General features: G+C 43.4%; 1 protein-coding gene across 3 annotated transcripts in view; it reads left to right on the top strand.

The window, feature by feature from the left end:
• LOC109299903 (cytochrome b5 reductase 4) overlaps positions 1-23117 on the top strand; it is an 81923-nt gene that overhangs the window by 12325 nt on the left and 46481 nt on the right. For all 3 annotated transcript variants that reach the window (XM_019520402.1, XM_019520404.1, XM_019520403.1), the window contains 6 exons: positions 6167-6208; positions 10408-10459; positions 11755-11812; positions 11939-12032; positions 13202-13234; positions 14618-14740. In XM_019520402.1, the coding sequence (XP_019375947.1) occupies positions 6167-6208; positions 10408-10459; positions 11755-11812; positions 11939-12032; positions 13202-13234; positions 14618-14740 (402 nt within the window). The remainder of the gene's footprint in view (positions 1-6166; positions 6209-10407; positions 10460-11754; positions 11813-11938; positions 12033-13201; positions 13235-14617; positions 14741-23117) is intronic.

The following is a 23117-nucleotide window of genomic DNA, read 5'->3' as shown; positions in this document are numbered from 1 at the left end:
GGCCAGGAGGGGACTGCATGCTTAGGGGCAACCAACATGGGTTCATCAGTGGCAGGTCCTGTCAGACCAACCTGGTGGCCTTTTATGATCAGATCACCAAATCATTAGATGCAGGGGTAGCAGTGGACATAGTCTTCCTGGACTTCCGGAAGGCTTTTGACACTGTCTCTCACCCCGTTCTCATTAAGAAACTGGGGGGCTGTGGCGTAGACACCCACACAGTCAAATGGGTCGCCAACTGGCTGGAGGGCCGCACCCAGAGGGTGGTAGTGGATGGGTCCTTCTCAACCTGGAAGGACGTGGGCAGTGGGGTTCCGCAGGGCTCGGTCCTCGGGCCCGCACTGTTCAACATCTTCATCAGTGATTTGGACGAGGGGGTAAAAAGCACCCTGTTCAAATTTGCTGATGACACTAAGATGTGGGGGGACGTGGGCACACTAGAAGGAAGCAACAGGCTACAATCAGACCTAGACAGGTTACAAGGGTGGGCGGATGAGAATAGGATGGGTTTCAACACTGACAAGTGCAAGGTGATGCACCTGGGGAGGAACAACTGGCACCATACCTACAGGTTGGGGAACTCCCCTCTTGTCAGCACGGAGGCGGAAAAGGATCTTGGAGTCATCATTGACTCCAAGATGAACATGGGTCAGCAGTGTGGGGAGGCAGTTAGGAAGGCCAACCGTACCTTGTCATGCATCCACAGATGCATTTCAAGCAGGTCAAAAGAGGTGATCCTCCCCCTCTATGCGGCACTGGTCAGGCCGCAGTTGGAGTACTGCGTCCAGTTCTGGGCGCCGCACTTCAAGAGGGATGTGGACAGCATGGAGAGGGTCCAGAGGAGGGCCACTCACATGATCAGGGGACAGCAGGGCAGGCCCTATGAGGAGAGGCTACGGGACCTGAACCTGTTCAGCCTCCAAAAGAGAAGGCTGAGGGGGGATCTTGTGGCCTGTTATAAACTAGTCAGGGGAGATCAGCAGGCATTGGGGGAGTCACTGTTCCCCCGAGCACCGCCAGGAGTGACCAGGAATAACGGTCGCAAGCTGGCAGAGGGTAGGTTTAGGTTAGACATCAGGAGGCGCTATTTCACAGGGTGGCTAGGGTCTGGAACCAACTTCCAAGAGAGGTGGTGCAGGCTCCTACCCTGGGGGTTTTTAAGATGAGGTTAGATGAACACCTTGCTGGGGTCGTTTGACCCCAGTACTCTTTCTTACCATGGCAGGGGGTCAGACTAGATGATCTGCTAAGGTCCCTTCTGACCCTAGAAACTATGAAACTATATTCTGGTGCTGGGTTATGGGGAGCTGCGGAGTTTCCTGTGACCCAGCAGATTCACTGCTTTGCCCTGCTGCTTCCAGGGAACTGTGGAACAGGGTAGTTGACACATCCTAGCCATGGAGACTGTGACATTGGGAAGAGGTTCCTTGAACTTGGGGTCCCCATGCAGTAGGACCTTTCTGACATCCCCATCACACAGGGACCCCAGGATCAGGGAACCTCTCTCAGGTTCTAGGCTCTGGTGGACTAGGACCTTAAACTGCATGCACAGGTAGACTGGACACAAGATTTTTTGACATCCTTGTTCATGGGGCTCTGGGATTAGCCCCAGTGTGGTCCTGGGCCTGGGATGTACAATCTGTTGATTGTTGGTCACAGCCCTGGGACCATAATGGACTCTCAAACTAGCTCCGGAACAGTCCCAGAGCTGGGTCTGACCGCCAGCTGATTGTTGGTTCAAGCCCTGGGGCCCCACCAGAGTCTTGAATTGGCTGTAATGCTTGAGGTCCTAGCCTGAAGATCTTATTGGAGTCTCTGCAGCCCTGGGACCACACCAGTTCATGCCAGGTTTCAGGTATTTGGCTATCAACTGGCTGGTGCAGGGGAACCCAGTATCATAATCCCAGTCTTGCCCTGCATTGGCAAGTAGTAATAGCATGACTGAGAGCTGATCTCCAGTCTCAAAATAGCGTCCTGCCATGCATTTGTAGCACAGTAGGAGGCATGACTGTTGGGGTAAGGGATCAAATCCCATCACTCCATTAAAAGAGCATAAGCCAGGGTCTTACTTATGCACATCTGATTTTTCCCAAAGTCATCTGGCTGAAGAAGGACCTATTGCATGTACATAGCCTTTTTGTTCATAATATGCTTTTGTATTTATTTTCAGTTGGTCAGTTATTGGTAAGCAGAAAGCTCAATTGGGTTGACTTCTTACTTTCCATATCATAAGCCCTTGGCCAGCTCCCTTTAGTATACTTTACTATATTGCTCCCTTTGCGAACTTCAGAACCCTGTTAAACTGAATTGTGGCTTTCCATATTGTATATCCATGAGGTAATGTTTCTTTGAAATTTCAGTATTTCCATCACTCAGTTACACCCTCAAGAACAGTCTCTGCTTATTATTTGTCTCTCTGAATAATGTGAACTACTTGCAGTACTCAGATAAATACTTTACTACCTGTGTTTTTCAGGCTTCTTCAAACTTTGAGGTTTGGGCCTTCGTGGAGAAAAAGTTTCACCTAATGATCTTTCTTTCACAAATTCTTTCCTAAATGGAAACCCAAAACTGATTGGTGCTTCCTTGATTCTGGGGGAGAGAGAACATACATCAGCCTTTAATTTCTGAGAGGTTTTAATCTCTTATATTTAGGGACCTGCCAAATTTGCAATTTCATGGATTCTGCGAAATCTGGCATTGCTTGTGAAATCCAGGCAATGCCTGCGAAATCTGCGGGGGGGAAATAACTTATGGAAAAAAAATGCTGGCTGCTCAGAGGGAGCCAGCAGTCCACAGCGTGCTGTGGCAGCCCTGTGGGCTAAGGAACAGAGGGGCTGCAGGCAAGATGGCTGCCACTCCTCCCGCTCATTGGCTGGAAGGGCTTCCTGTCATGTGGCCCCACCCCTCTCCACCAACTGGTGGAGAGTAGCAGGCCTGCATGATGGACAGCCTTTGCAGCCATTCAGCACGGAGTTCTAAAATTGCCCCTCATGAATTAGGTAGGTCCTTACTTGTACTCATACTGTCTTGTAAGTCATTTTCTCATTGTTAAAAGCCAGAAAGGGTTATTTCTGCATAGCAGGCCCTTGGGTTGGAACTGGGCATAATTACTATGGAAACCAGGACAGGGTTAATATCTAAAAATGACTTTTTTTCTAGTTTTTAAATGGTATCTTTTAGTATAAGTTTACATATTTATCAATAAATATTTTGTTTTCAGTTCTTTCTTTGCCTTGTAGACCTGTGTCGAATTGTAATAACACTTATGTCTTAAAATGATATGGCCTGTAACTTTTATGTACTGTATATCTGATTCACATATTTGGAGAAAGTGGGATATTGGATTTTAGTGTTGCTGTCACTAATTTCACTCATGGTAGAGTTTTATAGTCAAATGCATCAACACACAAAGATCCACAGGAGAATGATTTAAGCTGTGGCAGATGAGTTGCAGCCACTTAAATTAGCCTTTTCAGGAGGCAGTATAAACCAAAAGTGATAGTATCTCTTGAATTCATTGCAATCTACACTTCCCTGCAGGTAGAGAGAGACAGCTGTGACTAAAAAGAATTGCAGCTAGTCAGAAGGGCATATACAGATCTTCTCAAATCTATCTTAACATTTTGCTTCTAGTAGCTATGGTCGTTTAATTGTTGTTGCAGGGGGAAAAAACACTGCGCTTGTTTGGCTTTTCTCTATAAAATTCTTGATCTTTCATGAAGAACTGAAAGCTTGATATTAATATCTGCAGTATAAAGCTTTGGAGTGGCCAGCTGCATGCAAATGGCCAAATTGTTTATAAAGAATGCTTTGCTTCAAAATTTGAAATAAAAGAAGCTTAGTTTGTTGAATGTTAATCGATGCAAGTAGAATTAAACAGATCTACTGCTTTCCATAATCCATCAGATCATTCGTAGTAGTGTAATATTAGGGTCCATAATAAATGCCCTTCAATCAAGGCAATATCTGATAATAGAATTATCAATATTTTCATTTAAAAATGCTAGTACGAAATAAGTTTTCTCATCAGGAGCAGTTTCCTTCAGGGGAGTGAAACAATGCAGGATTCTATAATGAAGGTCTACTTTGATCTGTAGCAGGGGCGGGCAGTTATTTCGGGCAGAGGGCCACTTACTGAGTTTTGGCAAGCTATCGAGGGCCACGTGACAGGCAGCCAGGGCAGATTAATATTAATTTTCTAAATTTGTTAGGGGCCCCACAGGCTGGATAGAATGGCTTGGTGGGCTGCATCTGGCCCGTGGACCATATTTTGCCCGCCCCACCATATAGTCATTCTTTGCTATTCTCCTTACTTAGTAAATTAGCAAGAATTCAGTAACACAAAGGTTATTACTACTAGGCAACCTTGACTCATAGTTTTGTGTTTCCGAAACATTTTGTTTACCAAAATTTAAACGTCTAAAAATAAGGCAATATTCAGTGTTGAGGTAAATCCCCTTACAGTGGGAATTATCTACAAACGCTCCACTCTATTTGCTGTACTGTGTGTTAAACCTCTCCACCATTCAACACAACTGGATTAGCTTCGCAAACCAGTAATTTTTGACACAAGAACACGGAACTGGAAGAGCCTTCCTTTTAGGCATGCAGTCTAGGACTGGCTTAGTAAAGAGTCTAAAAAGCTGAGGTTAAGTGGAGAGATGGGGCAAGAACAGGGACATAATATCTATAGGGGTCTACCTAAATTGTGGGGCTACTTACCAACCTGCTATTATTGTTATCTCAATTAGAAGTAAGAGTGGTGGATGTAAATGTTCCAGCCTGCTGATAAACTGCATAGATCTCAGTTGATGCCCTAGAATCACACAGTTTCTCTTTTCTGTTCATATTGAAAAGCCGAGAAAATGATGCATTTAGAATCTGTGCAATCTTATTTAATCTGCCTTGCCTTTATGGATTACAATACCATCTTTAATGATGTTATTTCATACATTTCCCCTCCCCCCTGGGACCTCTGCCTTATTCAGTACAAAGGCAGCAATATTTCTGGCAATTCCTAACTCTTGTAGCTTTGACTGTAGAACAGGGGTGGGTAAAATATAGCCCATGGAGGGACTTTGTCTGGCCTGTGGCGCATCCCTCAGTCCCACCTGGCTCAGGCATTGTCCAGCCCGTGGCATGTCCTGCCGTTCTGTGGGCACACAGTGGGGCTGGGGCAGCTCCACAGCTGGACTGCCTTTCTAGGTAGTCCAGGTGGTGGCAGCTCCTTCTGCCTGCTGCCGCCATTGGTCCGCTGGCAAGGACCCTGGTCTGCCCTGTGCCTGCTCCAGACTCACGGGCCCATGCTGAGCAGCAGCAGTGGCCGGGCAAAAGCTGCTGCGTGATGTGGGGGAAAAGCAGCCCCTCCCTTTTGACGCTGCTGGTTTCTTCTTGCTGCAGCCACCCGGAGCCTGTGCCTGGGCTGCCCTCTGGCTCCTCTGCACTGCCACCATTGCCTTGCTGGGCTGCCGTGGTGGCGGTGGAGAGCAGCCACAGGGCAGCCTGAGTATGGGCTCTGGGTGGCTGCAGCAAGAAGGGCCCGGCAGCAGTGAGATGGAGGGGCTGCTTTTCCCCCTGCAGCTAGCATCAGCTTCTGCCTGCTGCAGCTGCTGCTCAGCATGGGCAGGTGGTCCAGAGCTGGCATGGCACGGGGTAGGGCAGGCCAGGGTCGGGGCTGTGTGTGTGGGTTACGGCTGGTCCGTTCTGGCCGGGGCGAGTCCAGAGCAGGCGTGGGGCAGGCCAGGGTCAGGGCTGGGGCTGTGTGCCGTTGGCAGTGGTGGGGAGAAGCTGCAAGGCACGCAGGCACCAGGCTGTTGCTGGAGGAGGGGGGCAGGGAGTGGGGGGTGCTGCCTGGCCTGCAGCAGTTTCCTAATTGCCTGCCCCTGCCATAAAACCTGCATGTTTTTTGAACATGGGTGGATGAGTGAGAGGGGCAGAGAATATGGTTGGATGCAGTTTAATTTTTGAGCTTTTGAAAAACATTGCCCTAATTAATCAGTGTTAGAATGCCTTGTTGTAACTTTTTTTTTCTTCTGCACAACTGTGTAGCTTTTCTTTTTAGTTCAACTTTTTGAATTAAACTATGGCAAACTGAATTTGCACATTAACTATGGCAACTATTCCCTAACTCACTAATTGTTGACTTTTTTTAATATTCTTGTAGAATCTACTTCTGCTTTATCTGAAGAGAAGAAATGTCTAAATGGTAAGTTTCGACATGGAGTGGGGGGGCAGGGAATGGGGAAAAAAAGTAGTATTCCAGAAAGTTAGCAAGAGGAGTAAATGTTTACTTCAATTCCTGGTGCATTTGAATATGGTGACACTGAAGTAGAGTTGGTTAGAAAATTGAAAACTACAGCTGACAGAATCCTAATGCTAGCTTTTGGTATTCAGCATTGAAAAATGAATCACGATGGAGAAGTCTGCCTTTGCTTTAGTACCCAGGTTTTAAAATTCTGAGTCGAGTACAAAAATGCAGGCTTGGATTTGTCTTTGATCTTGTTTCTGTTTTTCTGGTCCTGTCCCCTCTTGTATCTTAGGAATGCTGCTTCTGAGTTCTCACTTCCTGTTTTCTTTTCTTTGCCTGGTGCCTTTCATGTTTTCTCTCTGCACAGAATGTCCTCACAATCTCTCTCAAATCTTGCTGAGAAAAGGCTGGCTTCTTTCTGTTTTAATATTTATAATAAGTAGTTCCCAAAATTAGAGGTTTAATATTTTTACAGGTGTTTACACAGCATGCATTATGTAGTCAAACCAAGTTACTACTTTCCCTGACTTTCATTCTGTGCCATTTAAGCTAACAGCTCTGTGGTAGAGAGGCTTTAACCAGATGTTGTCAGAACTTGATTAATAATTAGACTTCTGAGGGCACAGGAAATTAGAAAATTAATTCCACTTACAATGTGACCTCAGAGTTCTTCAATGAACCTTTATTGCTAAGCATTTTGATTCAAACAGAAGACTAAAGCCCCTGGCACATGTTGCAGTTATTATTGCAATTAATGCATTAATCGCACCTAAATAGTAGAAGTACTGTATGGTCAGCCAATTAAAGTGCCATGAAGAGGTAAACCAGCCACAAAGTTATTCCACACAACAATTGTAACATCTTTGTCGCTTGCTTGCATGGTGCCATAAATTGAATGTATATCATCCCCGTGCATTGGCATAGAGATAGGGTCGGCCTTGGGTCCTGGTCTGATGCCAAAGAAGATCAGGTTGCAAGATTCCATGGCAAGAGGAATTGAGATGCTTCAGCTGCTGGAACTTGGCAACTCCTGAACCTGGCAGCCTTTTCTGCCTTGCCCTACACCCCCTGTAGTGCAAGGCACTTGAAAATGCTGGATAGTGTGGAGCTGGGCTGAACCTGAGCTTTTTAGACATCCCAGGGCACAGGGACACTTGGATGGGAGAGATGGTCCAAATCTAGGTTTCTAATGCTTTGAGACATATAAAATCCATGTGTGCAACTTGGTTGTCCTGGGGTTGGGCGAACAATCACCTGATTGTCAGACCTGGCCCTGAAAGCCCTGGGTCTCAAATTGGTCAGGGTCAGGTCTGACATTCGGATGCTTATCGGAACTGCCCTCAGGGTCTTGGACCCAGGGCTGTCTGGGATGGGTCCAACAGTCAGTTGATTTGTCAGACCTGGCCCCAATGTCCCTGTCTCTCAAACTCAGCTGGGACTATCAAGGCCAGATCAAACACCCCCAGGTCTGGATTGCTGTGATTGCTGTCATCTCTTTGTTAGACCTACCCTTCAGGATCTTGAGCCAACCTGGGGTCAGCTAATTGCCAGATCTGGCCTCAACAGCCCTGGTCTTAAACTGGATCCAGCAATTTTAGGGTTGGGCTGATTGTTAGACCTGTCCCAGCCAGCCCTGAGTCTTGAAACTGTGGTGAGCTGGGGCAGGCCTGGGTCCAGAACAGAGTTGCCTCAAGCTTCGCCTGCAGGGTTTGGCTTGAAGGCAGCTTAGCAATGGCACGATGGAAATTAAAGGTATTTCATACGCCATCTGAAACATTGTGCCTCCTGCTATACATGTCTGGCAGGACAGGCAGCATAGTATTTGGAATTCAGCATAAAATTTTCTCCATTTCCAATTATGTCAGTTTTTTTCCCCCCTCAAACATCTGCCAGGGGCCTAAGTATAACATTATTTTTAGTAACCATTGATTTATTCTGCTTTCTTATGCTGGTCTACCAAGTGCATTGCTTTTTATCCTCTCAGCTTAATTGTCCTGTTGAGAGCCTTGGGTTTGCCTAAACTGGAAGAAAAGGGAAAAAATGATTAAATATACTCGCATAAGATACTGCCTACTTTTATTTGCAGACTGACTTACTGAGATCACCAGAAATTTAGCAAGAGATCATAAGCATAGCTTGTTGCTTTTTGATTTTGCTTTCTAACTTGGAGGCAAAACTTCTCTAGTGAGATAAATCTGACCCATTAAACTTCCAGCATTAATTTTAATTTTTTTTTTCTAATAGTCATGGTCTCTGATCAGAAATCGACACTTCTTAGTTTTGTAACCTAGTTTATTCAACATCACATCAAACTTTAATGAACTTGTGAAGATTTTTTATTTTTTTTAAATAATTCATTCTAGGAAGATTGTCTTGAATATTTTTCAGATGACTTTTGTAACATGAACTATCTGTTAATCATATTTTTATTAGTTTTGCAGCAAATTGAAGATAAAAAGTTAACACTTGGTCCCAAGTTTAAGGCTTTCTTAATATTCCCTTGCTGTTCTGTTTTCTTCTATTTCTATTTGTATCTTTTTATCTGTCTCTTAATTTCATTTTGTTGCTTTGTAATAGCAGGTGCACATACATGCACATGTACACGTACACCCCCTCCCCCCCCAAAAATCTATAATCCTATTATGCTCCATCCTATCTACTACATGTAGTTTATTGCCCTTATGCATATTGAATAGTATCTTTCATCAGGTGTAGGCCCAATGAAGTAAAAAGGTCTGTGCATGTTGTTAATGGTGTGGGCAAAGGCACACTTAGAATGGTTTCAAATGGGGAGGAAGAGCAGCTGCTTGGGACCATGCAGCAGCTGTTATGCTGTAAGTGTTATATGTGCAGAATTTTACAGAATTCAAGTTAACAAAATTGCCCTAAATTTGAACCTGGATGAAGCAGTGTTAATGGTTTACAGGTGCATATATACATAATAGCATAACAGCTGCTCTCCAGAGCAGCAGCTCCCCTCATTTTAAAGCCACTCCAAGTGTGTATTTGTTCATACACTCACTGTGAGTAGTTAATGAAACTGGCTTTGGAGTTTAATCCAGTCTTAGGATAGCTTGGTGCAGTGGAGAGCAATCTTTTTGGCAGGCATGCCACAAATTAGTCCTGCAACCCCCACCCCAAGCAGTAACATCACTCTCCATCTCCATTCTTACAACTCAGCCTAATCTATGTCCACTCAAATTCCTTCCACCTGCTTGATATTACAGATCATAATGAATGTCAGGCTTTTCAGTTTTCTCCACAGGCATAATGACCAGTTTGCTGCCTTGCTTTTGGTTTTAGGGGGGAGGACTAAATGTGAATGTGAACCCTTGCTTAGATTGATGCTTGAATACTTTTCTGCCTCAGTGTCACTTCGGTTAGTGATCAGGATATTTGCTTTGCAGGCTGAACAGTGAATGCTCCCTGCAACAGTTTCCTGGACAGTGGTCACTCACTGTCATTTGAAGTAGGGAGGAAATAGCTACCGGGAAGAAAAAGCCACTGATGGAAGCAGGCAGCTTAATGTTGTGAATCTCTAGTGAGGCACTGAGCATAAAATAGGTTTTACAAGGATCGAAAAAATCCTTGCTTGGTTGAATAATGGTAACTCTAAGGTAGTATATGGCATGGATACAAATGTACACACATCCAGAGTGATTCTCTAAGTGAATTGTCTTGTTAGTTTAATTAGGTAGGACTAACATTCTAATATTTTGAGAGTTCGATATAATACTAGCTGTTAAGAATATGCTAATCCCTACTGGTACAGTTATCTACCTCTGGCTTCCCAGTGCACATTGTACATAAAACAAACTCATAGCAAATGGAGAGGAGAACAATTACAGTACATTTAGCATGGTTATATGCCAGTTGTCTGTGGTGTTTGGATTGTATGAGAAACAAATGTCTGAAGTGTAGGTTAGTGTTGTGATCACATGAAAGTCCATTCTCTGAAGGGCAGTTGGTAAGAAGCCTATAAATCCTTATACTTATTAATGATAACACAAACACCAGGTATTCAGGAAACACAGCTATAGTGTGAAGTAATTAAAAAAATTCTCTGGATTTAATATGAGAAATGGATTTTTTCACTTTGGGTGGGTGACTGTTAATGCAAATGTTTTAAACAGCTCTTATTTGTTTCTCTTTTTTAGGCATGCTTCCTGAAAGTAAAATATTGGGTACTTCTAAAACTTTAGCTCCAAGGTATTGAGCTATATTACTTCTCCATGTTGTTTTCTTATTAAATGGCATATGTTGCTCTTAGCAAACGTAGAGAATTTTTTTCATACAGAGAGCACAACAGATGTTTACATGGGGAATATATATCATTATCCTCTTCTTACAGATAAGGAAATTTTGGCCTTGGGAAAGTTACCTAAACATCAGGTTTCTAGAAGTGCAGGGAGAATAAGGTCTGTTTATTCTTGGTAATATTGTGGTTTCTCTGGACTGTACTCCCTCTGATTTGTGATTCCTGCTGTTTGTTTTTCTATATTGCAATATGTATTGATGATTTAGTTTATGTAGTTATTACATAAAGTAGTACCTACTATCTCGTGTATTAAAGCCTGGAATTATTTTGCTTAAACACATTTTTTGAAAAAGGCTACTAGGTAAGTGTACTCTGAGTATATCATTGCTGGTAACTCAGGAGGGTCTCTACTCAGCAGAAAATTATGTGGTTCTCCTACATCAAAGAAACTTGACTCCAGGCAGGGCTTGCATAGAGTGGCCAGTGCAGCTCTGATTATATTGATCTAATGTTAATACATTTGTGGAAGGACTGCACAAGTATTGTGCTGTGCTGTGCTGTGTGCCAGTCTGTTTCTATCTCCTAATTACTTTTTCTGCCATCTCGCTCTTCCGAGTCTGCTTCGTGATTTGTGCAAGCTGTTATGAAATTTTTCATGGATAAGAGTGACTGTTAAGTGGGATGAGGAATGAGCTCAGTAGGGATGTTTGGAAAGTGCAGAGCTGAAATAATGTTAGCCATGATGGTCCAGAAAATATTTTAAAAGTAAGGGTTTTTTTGTGAAATCTTACATCGAAGCCCCTAGGTGTATCCGGATGAGCATGGACATCTATGTGGTGCTGCAGACCTGTATGCAACACCACATACGTAGGCGTTCCCCATGCTGCTACTTTGCAACTTTGCAACATGGGGTGGGAGTCTAGGGAGGGGGAAGAGGGTTGTTGACCCTGGGAGAGATGTTCTTGACCCTGTTTTCTCATTGGAAGAGATGTTAGATCAGCTTATGGGCCCAAAGTACCCTTCATGATCTGGCCCAGGCCTGAGAAAGGGCACTTAATGCTCAATGACATGGTTAGTCCAGTAAAAGATAATCAGCAAATTGCATAAACAGTCTCCAATTGTACATTTATTTGATTTCTAATTTCACAGAGAAAGTTCTGCTCAGAAGCTGCAATTTAAATGTATTATTTGTGTGCTCAAAAAGATTTGTAACTCTTTTCTTTTTTTTTTTTTAAATATTTCACAGTTATGATTGGTTCCAAACAGATTGCTCTGTCACAGTTGTCGTATATACTAAACAAAAGGTAAATGAATTTTGTCAAATAAGAAAACACCATCCAACTGTGAATACTATTTCTGACATTAAATTTCAAATTAACATTTAAAAATAACAATTTCTTGTGATCTGAATTTCCTTTTTTTTGAACAAGGACATGAATTCAGAACTGGTGATACTTGACTATGAAGATTCTAGACTGAGAGGAGAGATCATTATAAGCGACTATTCATATCTCTTAAATATTGGTACGTGTTTTAGTTTTTCAGTAGGGGAACATATTTGAATTCTGCCAACATTTAAAAAAAAACCCCTCCTAATAAATGTTTCTATTTAGAGAGAGATCTTTTGCATGCTATGTCTCTCTTTTACATAAATAGTTATGTTGATTTATTACTCTGAAGATCTGAATTTACAGGTTTATTTTTTTCAGTAATATTTATATGTGTTGTTCTTACGACACAAGAAATGGGCTATGACAACAAACTGGAAGTGTTTTGTTTTTTTAAATTACATTCACAGTTAAGTACGTAGTGCTGATAACTATAAAAGTGTTATGTCAGTATTCAAAAAAGTTAGCTATAAATCAATTAGCCTGAGCTAAATCTGTCAATGTAGCTTTATAGAGCAGTCTGGACACATTTAAAAAATGTGTTAATACAAGTAAATGCAAGACAGGAGTTTAGACCCTAGCTACAAAATGTGGGGTGGGGGCTGTATATTAGAATGCAGTCATTCTGAGTAGAATATAAAGGTCATACTGGACAAACATTCAGTTTTGTGTGATGCTGTTGAAAGGAGTGTAGCAATCCTCGGATGTATAAACAGGAAAGTAGTAGAAATAGGGAGTTGATTTTTATCATATCACTGTTGATGAGACCTACGCTGTTATTGCAATATTGCTTACCATTGTAGTGTCAGCATTCTTAAGAAGGATGTTAAAAAGCTTAAAATGATTCAGAAAAAAAGCCACAAAAATTATTTCAAAAGTTAAAGAAGGCAATTAAGTCTCTGGGTGAGACTTAATTACAATCTTTTAACTTACGGGAAGGACGTTTGTAAGGTGACTCTCTTTTTAATACTCTTTACTGCAGAGAAAATACTGGTATGAAATGTTTCGTTGGCTGAAAATTCAAACCAGATAAATTGAAATAAAGATCTTTAAACAGAAAGACTTAACCACTGCAACAAACTCTCAAAGGAAATAGTAGATTTTCCATCTCCTGCTGTCTTGAAACCCAGACTAGATGCTACTTCTGGAAGTTATGTTTTAGCCAGTCAAATTATTGGACTGGATACAAGAATTATTGAGTGACATTTCAGGTTATGATTTGTATAGGAAGTTTGTATTTGATGATCTAATTCTCCACTCTGGCTTTAGGCTATATAAAAAAGCTTGTTCTTTTATTTATTTTAGAGCTAAGTAATGCTGTTCAGGAAGATATTGCTGGTAAGCTGTTTATGTATTTGCTTGTTTTTTTTTTTGTTTGTGGTTGTTTTTCTCTCTCTGCTCCCTAACCTAGGAAACCTAACTATTTAGGTTGGATCTAGCCTACCAGGCTGGAGAGGGGCTTGGGTCGGGGGCTTCACCTACGCTGCATTGTGACCCACAGCAGGAAGAAATGGCAGTGGCGTCCTGGTATTATTGCCAGAATTCCTTGGATTTGAGCCATGTCATTCAGTCTGCTGCTGGAAAACCTTGCTTATTCCTTCCCTAAAACTTGAACGTCAAAACAGTTTACTTTACTTTATTCCCAGTTTGATTAATAAATATTTGTTTAGCAAAAAGTTGATAGCTTTTTTTAAACATCTTTTGAACAGTCAGACTTACAGTTTTCTACTCTGCAGTATTAGAAGCCCCAAAGAATGTATATGTTGCTTTTCAGGAATTTTGCTTGGGATTAATGTTTGTACTAACATTAAGTATTTGATTCAAAGATTGAGTAATTGAAAACAAATGTATATAATTAAGGAAAAAAATTGTGTTGTGAGCAAGCTTCCGTATTTATAATACAGTATATAATATATGAATAGGAATGACTATAAAATCACAAGCATCTCCTAGTAAAGTAGGAAGACAATGAACACTGTGTGTGTGTTAGAGTTTCTGTTTTTTAAACTTCCTTTTTTAGGAAGGCAGTTGTACCTAGACATCTCTTAGAAGTTCAGGATTAATTTTGATTGTTGAAAAAGCTGTCAGCTTAAGATAAATCCATCTCGATGCCTGAGAAATACTTAACATAGAATGTTGATAGTGTTTTGGTCCCCTATATGCATTAGATTGGATTAATTAGTTTTGTTAGAATATTTTAGGCCTACAGTGTAGACTGTCACTTTTCCATGTTTATGCAAACAGTGGGACATTGCATCAGTGATGAACAATTGATATTTTTGATTTCATGAGTATTAACTTCTTGACCATAGTTCCTAAATATACTGTGATGCCTTCTTTATTTATGCATAATAACTTATCCTTATGTTTTTCAGTTTATTTTCAGTATGTGTTAAGGATGCCCTTGAAGTACATTTTAAATGTGATATTTTACTTGAAAACAGTGATCCCAAACTAGTTGGCAGCCAAAGTAAATAAAAACTTTCAATAAAAAGTTTATTGATGCGGCTTCATTGAGGTCCCCAAGATATTTTGCAGGATCTGATCTTGCAAGTTTTGGAACTACAGATTTAACACAATTCTATATGTTTTGAGAAGTTATTGGGTACTAATTCTTGTTGAAATTTATTATAATGAAAATTAAATTAAACAATACCTTTTGTGAAAAAAATCATTACAACTAAAAATATGGAACTCTTTTTCTCCCTCTGTTCTTCTAAGTGCATGTTGCTGAAAAAGTGGGAAAGGTAGAGATTGTCCTCAAGAAAAAAGATAATATTCCTTGGAAAAAGCTGGGACAACCCTTGGAGAGTCATAATTCATTTATCAAGCACACAGACCGAGGTAAATAGTCTCACTCCTTTGACAATTGTGTTTGTTCTTTGTCTCTTTGAGGCAACAACCTGCTGTACTGCGGATCCAAGTAGCTTTCCCAAAGGGCAAGGGACAGATTTGTGTTTCTGCACAGTAGTCCTTGCCTTTTATAGTCAGGCCTTCACCTGCTCCCAGAAGGGATCTCTGGTTTTCTGCTAGAGAATGTGTAGAGACTGTGACTGCATTCTTAATATGCTTGCCACCTCTGAGGCCTGAGAGGACCCTGAGATCCCAGTGAAAGCAAACAATGCAGGAGCATTAAGCTTAGACAGTGGATGACCTTTGGATAGCCAACTGGCAATAAAAGACAAATTTCCACTAAGAAATAAACTTCTAAGGCTCCCATTTCAAACTGTCATCAGCTCTACCTCCCAACTCTGATACAGATGGATTAGTATCTGATAGGGCTGTGCAAAGCTTTGGTCCCTGATTTGATTTGGCCCGATTTGGTGGCTGAATCTCCGAATCTGAATTGAATCAGGAGACCCTTTAATCTCTCTGAATTGAATCGGAACACTTCTGAATTGATTTGGAAAGATTCAGCGGTTTGGACACAGACACAGCTTTAAATGTCTTTTCTACATACCTCAAGATACCAGGTGGCTTGTGAATGCTGTGATGATGCGGGGATGAAGCATCCCACAGGAGTGCAGGGGGCTTCCCAGCATGCTTGGCACTCGGGGGGGCATGGGGGACTCCCCGGTAGACCCAGAACTGGACCAGAAGTACTTCCAGTCCACTTCCGGTTTCGCCGCCAAGCATGCAGGGGCCCCTTGCGCTCCTGTGGGACACTCCATCTGCCCTATCATCGCAGCATTCACGAGCCGTGCCTGGTACCTCAAGAGATGTAGAAGAAACATTTAAATCTGTGTCTGTGACTGAATCACTGATTCTCCGAATCAGCATCGAATCTTCAAATTCATCAGAATCAAATTGGGGACAGTGATCAGAATAAACTAATTGAATACAGCCCGTTTCGCACACCCCTACTATCTGACTCCTTGGCAACTTGGTGGTTTTGAGTATGTGACTGACATTGTGTTGCATTCTTGAAAGTCATCTGACCAAAACTTGCAGTTGTTTTTTGCACCATTCTACTTGGCTTATGCTAATGTGACTGTCTGCACCCCTGTTTAAAGGCCTGTAGGTCAGTCTGACTTATTTGACTTCCTTTTGTTTCATCTGGTAGCAGAATTACAGATTACCAAGAACTAATTGAGAATAGATCCTGTCTGTAGTCTCTTACTAGATTTGTGTAGTTGTTTACACTTTCAAGTTGGCGAAAGGAAGAACTAAAGAACCCTAGTGTCTTGAGTTATTAATATGATCTGACAATAATACACAGCTGTTTTTAAAACACTTGGTATCTTAGCTTTGTGGAAGGTCATTTTTAGCGTCAGAATCTAGTGACTCATCTTTCTTTTATATTAGATTTTATAACCATAAGATGCTGTTCACTTCTCTCCATTTAAAGATGAGACATCCCAGGTTATCCAAGTTATCTGCTACCCAGAATGTAACTGGTTGCTCACTTAGAATGGTATATATCAGGAGTAGGCAGCCTACAGTCTACAGGCAGCATCTGACCCATGAAGATTTTAACTAACTCTGCTAAGCTCTGGGATCCAGCAGTCTTAAGGAGCTGCTTTAGCAGGAACTGGGACAGAGGCACCAGCCAGCATGTACTTGCTCAACTACAGACTCAACGGAGCAGCTGGCTAATAAGTCAGATAATGTTGTGCTTGTGTAATTGCAGTGGGTGGGGGTACTCTACAGGTGGGAACCGTGTGCGGGGGAGGGTGAAGAGGGGTGTAATGCAGTGCTGTATGTGCAATTCTGCAGTGCAGTATGTGAGTAGGGGCTGCCTGTCTCCATCTTCCCTTAGGTGTGCAGGGCCCAGGAACGTTTCTCCCTAGAGCTTACAGGGAGGAGGGGAAGAAAGGGCATCATTCTCATGGGTGCTCCTTGTGTCCATCCCACTATGCAGAAACTGCAAGGACCTGGGATGAGTGACTAAAATGCTCCTGGAGAGCTGCATCTACAATCAGTTTGGTTCCAGTGTCAGCCAGGCAGTTTGCAGTCCCTGCATATGTGCTTCTATGAAGAAACCACCTGCTGCTGAAGAAAAGGGAAGTTCATAGTGGGTGTTGAGCGTTTGATGATCAGTGGGCACATGATTACTCTTTTGTGCAATGCGAAGGCAAGGCAATGTCTTACTTGCCAAGACACTTTTAGCATTCAAAGAATACAGTATCAGGTATCATTTTGATACACATCGTAAAGAAAAGTATGACTGCTTGGTCAATTTAGGAGTGACAGTATAGAAGCTTTCAGAAACACTTTGTTTAATCAGCTGGATATTTTTAAAGGACACATTGAGCAAAACCTAGCGGGTATTTGATCTAGTTATGTGGCAAAGTTAATTGCTGATGGCAGATCTTTGATAGACAGACAACTTTTAGGGAAGAAAATGTATAATGAAAATAATTAAGGAGGGTATGTCCTGAAAAGTAAAATTTAATAAATGGTGTAAGTCTTTCTCTTCATATTTTCAGTAGAAAAATTGAAGATATGGAGTTAGATTTGCTTTGCACACTGAAAGAGGGGGCCAAAATGTTTGAATACTTGTCACTGGCACTTCGTGAGAACAGTGACTTGTCCAACTGCTTCTATTTGTGTGAGGAATAGGTTCTGTGGTTACTAAGGAGCTTAGAGCTCTTCAGCATTTCAGCAGAACAGCCAGAGGAGATGGCTTGTTTCTCTAAATGTGTGAAGAAGTTGACATGCATCAGCTGAGCTAGGAAAAACCAAATGCACACAACAGATGATGCATGAAACCACGGGATGCCACATTGGTGTAATTAATAGAATACATCAATAATGACATGCAAAAATTGCATGGTGACCCTCCTATGCAACATCACTGCATTAGATACTAACAGTTGTTGTACAGCAGGGTCTTACTGTGGGAATCTGTCATGGTTAGCTTGGGGGTGAATTTCATTCAGGGCCATGGCTTAATCTGTTGTCAGTTTCAACACTTCCTTGCTGATGTTGAAGCAGAATATGGAGATACGGTGTACCTCACATAGGGTGAGGTAGTTCAGTTGCCCTGAGCAAGAGGCGGTGGCTGCTGCAGCAGAGCAGAGCCTGGCTCTCTTTTCCCCCCTCCCCCCACCCCTTGCTGCCTGCTTTCTGTGGGCTGAGGCAGGACACACACACACCTCCTCACTTCTGCATGCACTCCTTTGGGGTGGGCAGGAGAGACCCATGCCCCCCAGAACTGCGTGGGGCAGGGGTGGGTGCAGGATGCCCACTGCGGGCTCAGGCTCCTGCCCTGTGGCCTCTGCAACCTGGTGGTTGTGACCCAGTGCTGCAGAGAATGGTGGGGCCACGTAGGGATTTCCTTGCTGCTGCAAGTTCCATACTGCCCTGGCAATATGTCCCCTGCACATGCAGCAGCAGGGGCAGTGGTGCAGGGCTGTACCCCTCATTGTTGCTGCACAGGCAGGAGACGCTTCTCCAGGACAGCACAGAGCTCGCAGCAGCACGGAGATTCCTGTGTGGCCCTGCTGTTTTGCCGCAGCACTGAGTTACACCTGCTGGGCTGCAGAGGCCCGAGGAGAGGACAGCAGGGCAGAAGCCCACGCCCACAGTGGGCAGCCCGCATACAGATCTGGGGGGTACAGATCCCCCTGTCCCCTCAGGAGTGTGTGCAACGGTGGGGAGCTGGTTCCACCCACCCCCACCCCCCAGACAAGCTGCCCGTGGCCTTGTTCTGCTCCCCACTGGGGTCCTGCAGCTGTGCGTTGCAGCCTCGGGTCCCAAGCATCACATGCTGCCTGGCTGGGTAGCAGCCCCAGCCCCAGCCTTGCCCAACTTCCTCCCTCCCCCTCCCCATGTACAGGAGCTGCTTTCCAGGCTGCCTGGTGGTTGTTTGCATATAAAGGCACATGGAGGGCCCTGCCTGACTGCCCTCCCAACTCCTTACAGGGTGGAACTTTGCCAGCCTGTAGAGAGCTCTTTGCAAAACTGCAAAATGTGCAGGTTTCTCTGTTAAAGTGGAAAAATCCGTGTTTTTCTCCGTTTTCCCATGGGAAACAGAAAACCCAGATCCCTGTTGATTTGGGGTGCACCAATAAAGGTTGAATTGACCAGTACTGATGGCCGATTATTAACCAGCCATATTGGCTGATACCCATCTGATTGCTGATATACAACCCGGCAATTTGGAGAGCAGCGTCTGCCCAGTAAATCTGTTGGTGGGGGGAAAGGGGTGGGGGCAGATCAAGGCCTCCATGGTAAGGGAGGGAGTGGGGCTGGGGCAGGGCAGGACACAGGACAGAGCCATGGGTGGTTTATCGGGGGAGGGGGTGGCTTGCCACTGTGTGTACCCTGGTGGAGGCATGAGGGGCATGTGTCCCCCAGACTTGTGTGTGGGGCAAGGGTGGGTTGCACTGGCCTCTTCTTTCGGGCCGGGGCTGTGCTCAGGGAAGGGGGTGGCAGCCCTGGGAAGAGGGGTGCTATGGGGTTGGCTACAGCCACCCCAAAATTCCCCATAGCTCCCTCTCTAGTCCTTCCTCCCAGTGCTGCCACTGCCCACCCAACACCCCAGCAAAAGGACGGGGGGGCATGTGCCTCCCATGCTTCCTCTGGGGGTATGTGCAGTGGCAGAAGCTGCACCCCCTACTACCTGGACGAGTTGCCAGCGGCTTCTTCCTCCCCTCCTAGCTCTGCCCTTGGCTGGACAGCATCTGCCTCTACCCCAGCTCCAGTCCCTCCCTCACCATGGGGGCCTTGATATGCCCTCCCCACAGCCCTTCCCCCCAACAGACTTACTGGCTGGATGCTGCTCTCCATGTTGCTGGGCTGCATTCCTAGCCATCTGCATGTTGTGACTGCACACATTCACGGGGCATTTATTGGTAACATTATCAGCCAAAAAAAGCTGATTGCTAATATGTCAATTTTCCTTTTATTGGTGCTGATACAATATGGACCAATATATCAGTGCATCTCTACTGCTTATCACTTAATTAATTCTCCTGGCCTCAACATATTTGCAGACAAAGAGTTCTGATGTTGATGTGATGATATTTTTTGAACAGCTTACTGTAGACTGACTTAAAAAATGAAGTTAATCAAGTCCAAAAAGTGGTCAGGATTGACTGATGAACACTTTCAGCAGACTTTAAAGCAAAGTTGTAAATCTAAGAACACTTTTTATGGACAATCTGCATGCTTTTTACTGACGCATTTTTACTGATACATATTTTACATAATGTAAATGTAACTCTTTCATAGATTTCATAGACATTAGGGCTGGAAGGGACCTCACAAGATCATTGGGTCCAGCCCCCTGCCCAAGGGGCAGGAAATCAGCTGGGGTCAAATGATCCCAGCAAGACAGGCATCCAAGTGTTTCTTGAAGGGTAGGTGCTTGCACCATTTCTGGGGGGAGTCTATTCCAGGCTGTGGGGACACGGACAGTAAAGAAGTTTTTGTTATGTCCAGCCTAAAACCTTCTTCTGCCAGGCTCTCCCCTGTGTCCAGACCCCAGTTAGAAGGGCTGGGTTCAAATTTAGGAGTTTAATATCAACCATAGTAAAAGAGTTATAAAAACAAACAAACAAAATTTTTTTGATTATCAGTAAAAAGTTTGTAGTAAAAAAAAATTGTGTGGGTTGGCAACCCTGTTTAACTGCAGTGATGGCTTTACACTGCGCTGCTCCCTCTGCACCCTATCCCCACAGGGGCTCCCTGCTCACCCCCACACTATGATGCCCCCAAGTACACTTTGCATTATGCTGCTCTCCTGCTCTCCCCCCTGCCCCTGCCTTGACCCAGCCTTACCCATTCCAGCTCTGTGCCCAGTGTCTCAACATGGAACCTCAAAGAAGCCTACAAGCAAGTCAGCAGTATTATAGGCACCCTGGGATGCAGCAGCACATGGTTGAGATAATGCTGTCTGCAGGATTCTATGCTCCCTCCCAGACACCTTAGGTGGCACCGCTGTGCTCTATTAGAGTTGCAGTCAAGGTGTGGCAGCTTAGTGTTCTTACTGGTGGCCAATGTTTTTGTGGGGGGGTTGTTGTTTTTTTACAGACTTTGCTGACAGCCATTTTTTAGCCTGATTTTTACTGACAATCAGTTGCTTGCTGACAGTTGGCAACCATTCTTTAAGGCTAATGTAAGTGACATGAATATTGACAGCAGTACTCTTGTGAGCAAGATGCAGCATCAATGCTCATACTGTAGTGAATGCAACATATAATAAAGAAAACGGTTGCAAAATTATATTTAATTTTTTTCCTTCAAACTATCATAGAACCCCCTCCTCTGGGCAGATCAACATTGCAGTAAATTGTACACTCCAGCCTTTCCTATGCTGAGCCATGTTTGGCTGTCTGTTATTGAAAGGTTTCAGCTTCTGTTTATATACAGTTTACAGTATTTCTGCACTGTGTATTAAATACAAGATTTATTATTTATTAAATAAAAAGTCTTCTCAAGATGCGCTGGTTTCAGAGATAACACTATAGATGAAGACAGACAGAGGGAGGGATGGATATAAGTCGACAGCAGAGGTCCTGATGGAAGCCAAAACAGTAGCAACAGAGATTCCTCAGAGCTTTATTCCATAGACATACTGGGGACATCTGCACAAGGCATATACTGCAGTTACCTAATTAGCTCTGCAGTAAATTCCCAGTGTCTACATATGCAATGCTATTAGGATTGAGTAAACTAATTAACTCTACTGTAGGTTAGTACTTGTGAACACAAGTACTATCCTGTGGCGGAGTTTTTTAGTCTGCAGCAACACTTGTGTAAGATGCTGACCTGGTTGGCTGGGACATGATGGTGCTTCATTGTGGGGGCTGCCTGCTGCCTAGCCCTGCACTGAAGCACCATTGTGCCTTAGCCAGCCCAGAGCATGTTGAACTGGGGAGGAGCAGCCCTGGACTGGTAGGCTGACCCCAGGCCCCCTTCCAGCTGGGGCTGCTCTGACCCAGCTCAACATGCTGCGGTCCTGGGTGCATGTTCAAATGTGGCACCCGGTGCATACCAGAGTTTATTGTTGCGCGTTCATTGCACATGCATATATGCCCACTGACACAATTTTTTAAATATTAGTATAATGTTAGCAGTCATACAGAGCATGAGTTTTTTAGGTAATGGGTAGTTTAATTAATCAGCACTTAATCTACTTTTTTTTTCTTTCTGTAAGGAGCTTGGTGGTTTGAGTGGCTTTGTTACACTGATTTTTGGAAGGAACTTGCCATGTCTGTCTTGAGCTAGAAGGAAAATTATTTTTTTTTAAATCTCCATAAAAATGGAGTTCTTACCAGCTTCTAGAAGTTTTTATTTTAAGACTGCTTAAAAAAGCCTTTGTAAAGTATATCAAGGGAAGGGAATCAAGCCCTGTGCTCTTATTGCCTGCTGCCCAGAGCACAAGTTCCACAAATGCCATGGGCAACCTCTGTTTGTAGCGTGCACCAGATCAGGGAGGGGACAGACAGTACAGCAGTAGGTTGGGCAGAAAATGGAGGAGGAGATCAGGCAGGGGGCACAGGGCAGAAAGCAGAGCAGTTGATTGAGCAGGGGTACAGGATCAGAGTAGTACTCGGGTATAAGACTAATTTGTGGCACACCTGGCCCCTACTTCATCAGACTGTCAGTCCCCAACATTTCAGTACCAAAATATTTTGAGGTTTCCTCCTTCATTTAGTCTTAAATGGCCCTTCCCATGTTCGTGGCCATAGCAGTTTCCCTGATTTGCAGGTCCTCTGCTTTTGGTATGAATTCAGAGGGAGCAAATTAGTCTTTTATAGTCCTAAATAGCCCTTTCCTTCTTTTACGTATGGTAAAACAGTCATCTCTCATGCTGAATTGCAGGGTACCTGCATTTAAAACCAATTCAGAAGGGGCAAATTCTGATTTTGTTATGGTAATTGGTATTCCCTTATACTAAATAGATTGCAGGTTATTATTGGCTTTGTTTTTATAATCCCTCTGTCTTCATGGGGTGTAAAATTAGTTTTCTGAGGCACGTTGGCAAATTTCCTTTGGAATGTTTGTTAGCAACAAAAATCCAAACTGATCAGTGATTTTGAGCTCACAGACAATAAGCAATTTATGTAAGAGGTTTGGTAATCCTTGGATGAGAAGATGAGAGATTTAGTTTATTTCTAATTTTACATGCTGTAGAAAATCTTAATCCAAAATGCAATGAAGAAAAATATATATGTTTGGGATACATTCTGATACAGTCAGTAATATCAGTTTGTTTTGCATTCATTTCTCTCTCTCTCTCTCTCCCCCCCCAAAAAAAAAAAAAAAAAAA

The sequence above is a fragment of the Gavialis gangeticus genome, unplaced genomic scaffold (genome assembly GCF_001723915.1).
Source record: "Gavialis gangeticus isolate Ggan-Ray unplaced genomic scaffold, GavGan_comp1, whole genome shotgun sequence".
Classification (NCBI taxonomy): domain Eukaryota; kingdom Metazoa; phylum Chordata; order Crocodylia; family Gavialidae; genus Gavialis; species Gavialis gangeticus.
Note: the sequence above shows the minus strand (reverse complement) of the source record. Positions and strands in the feature narration are given on the sequence as shown.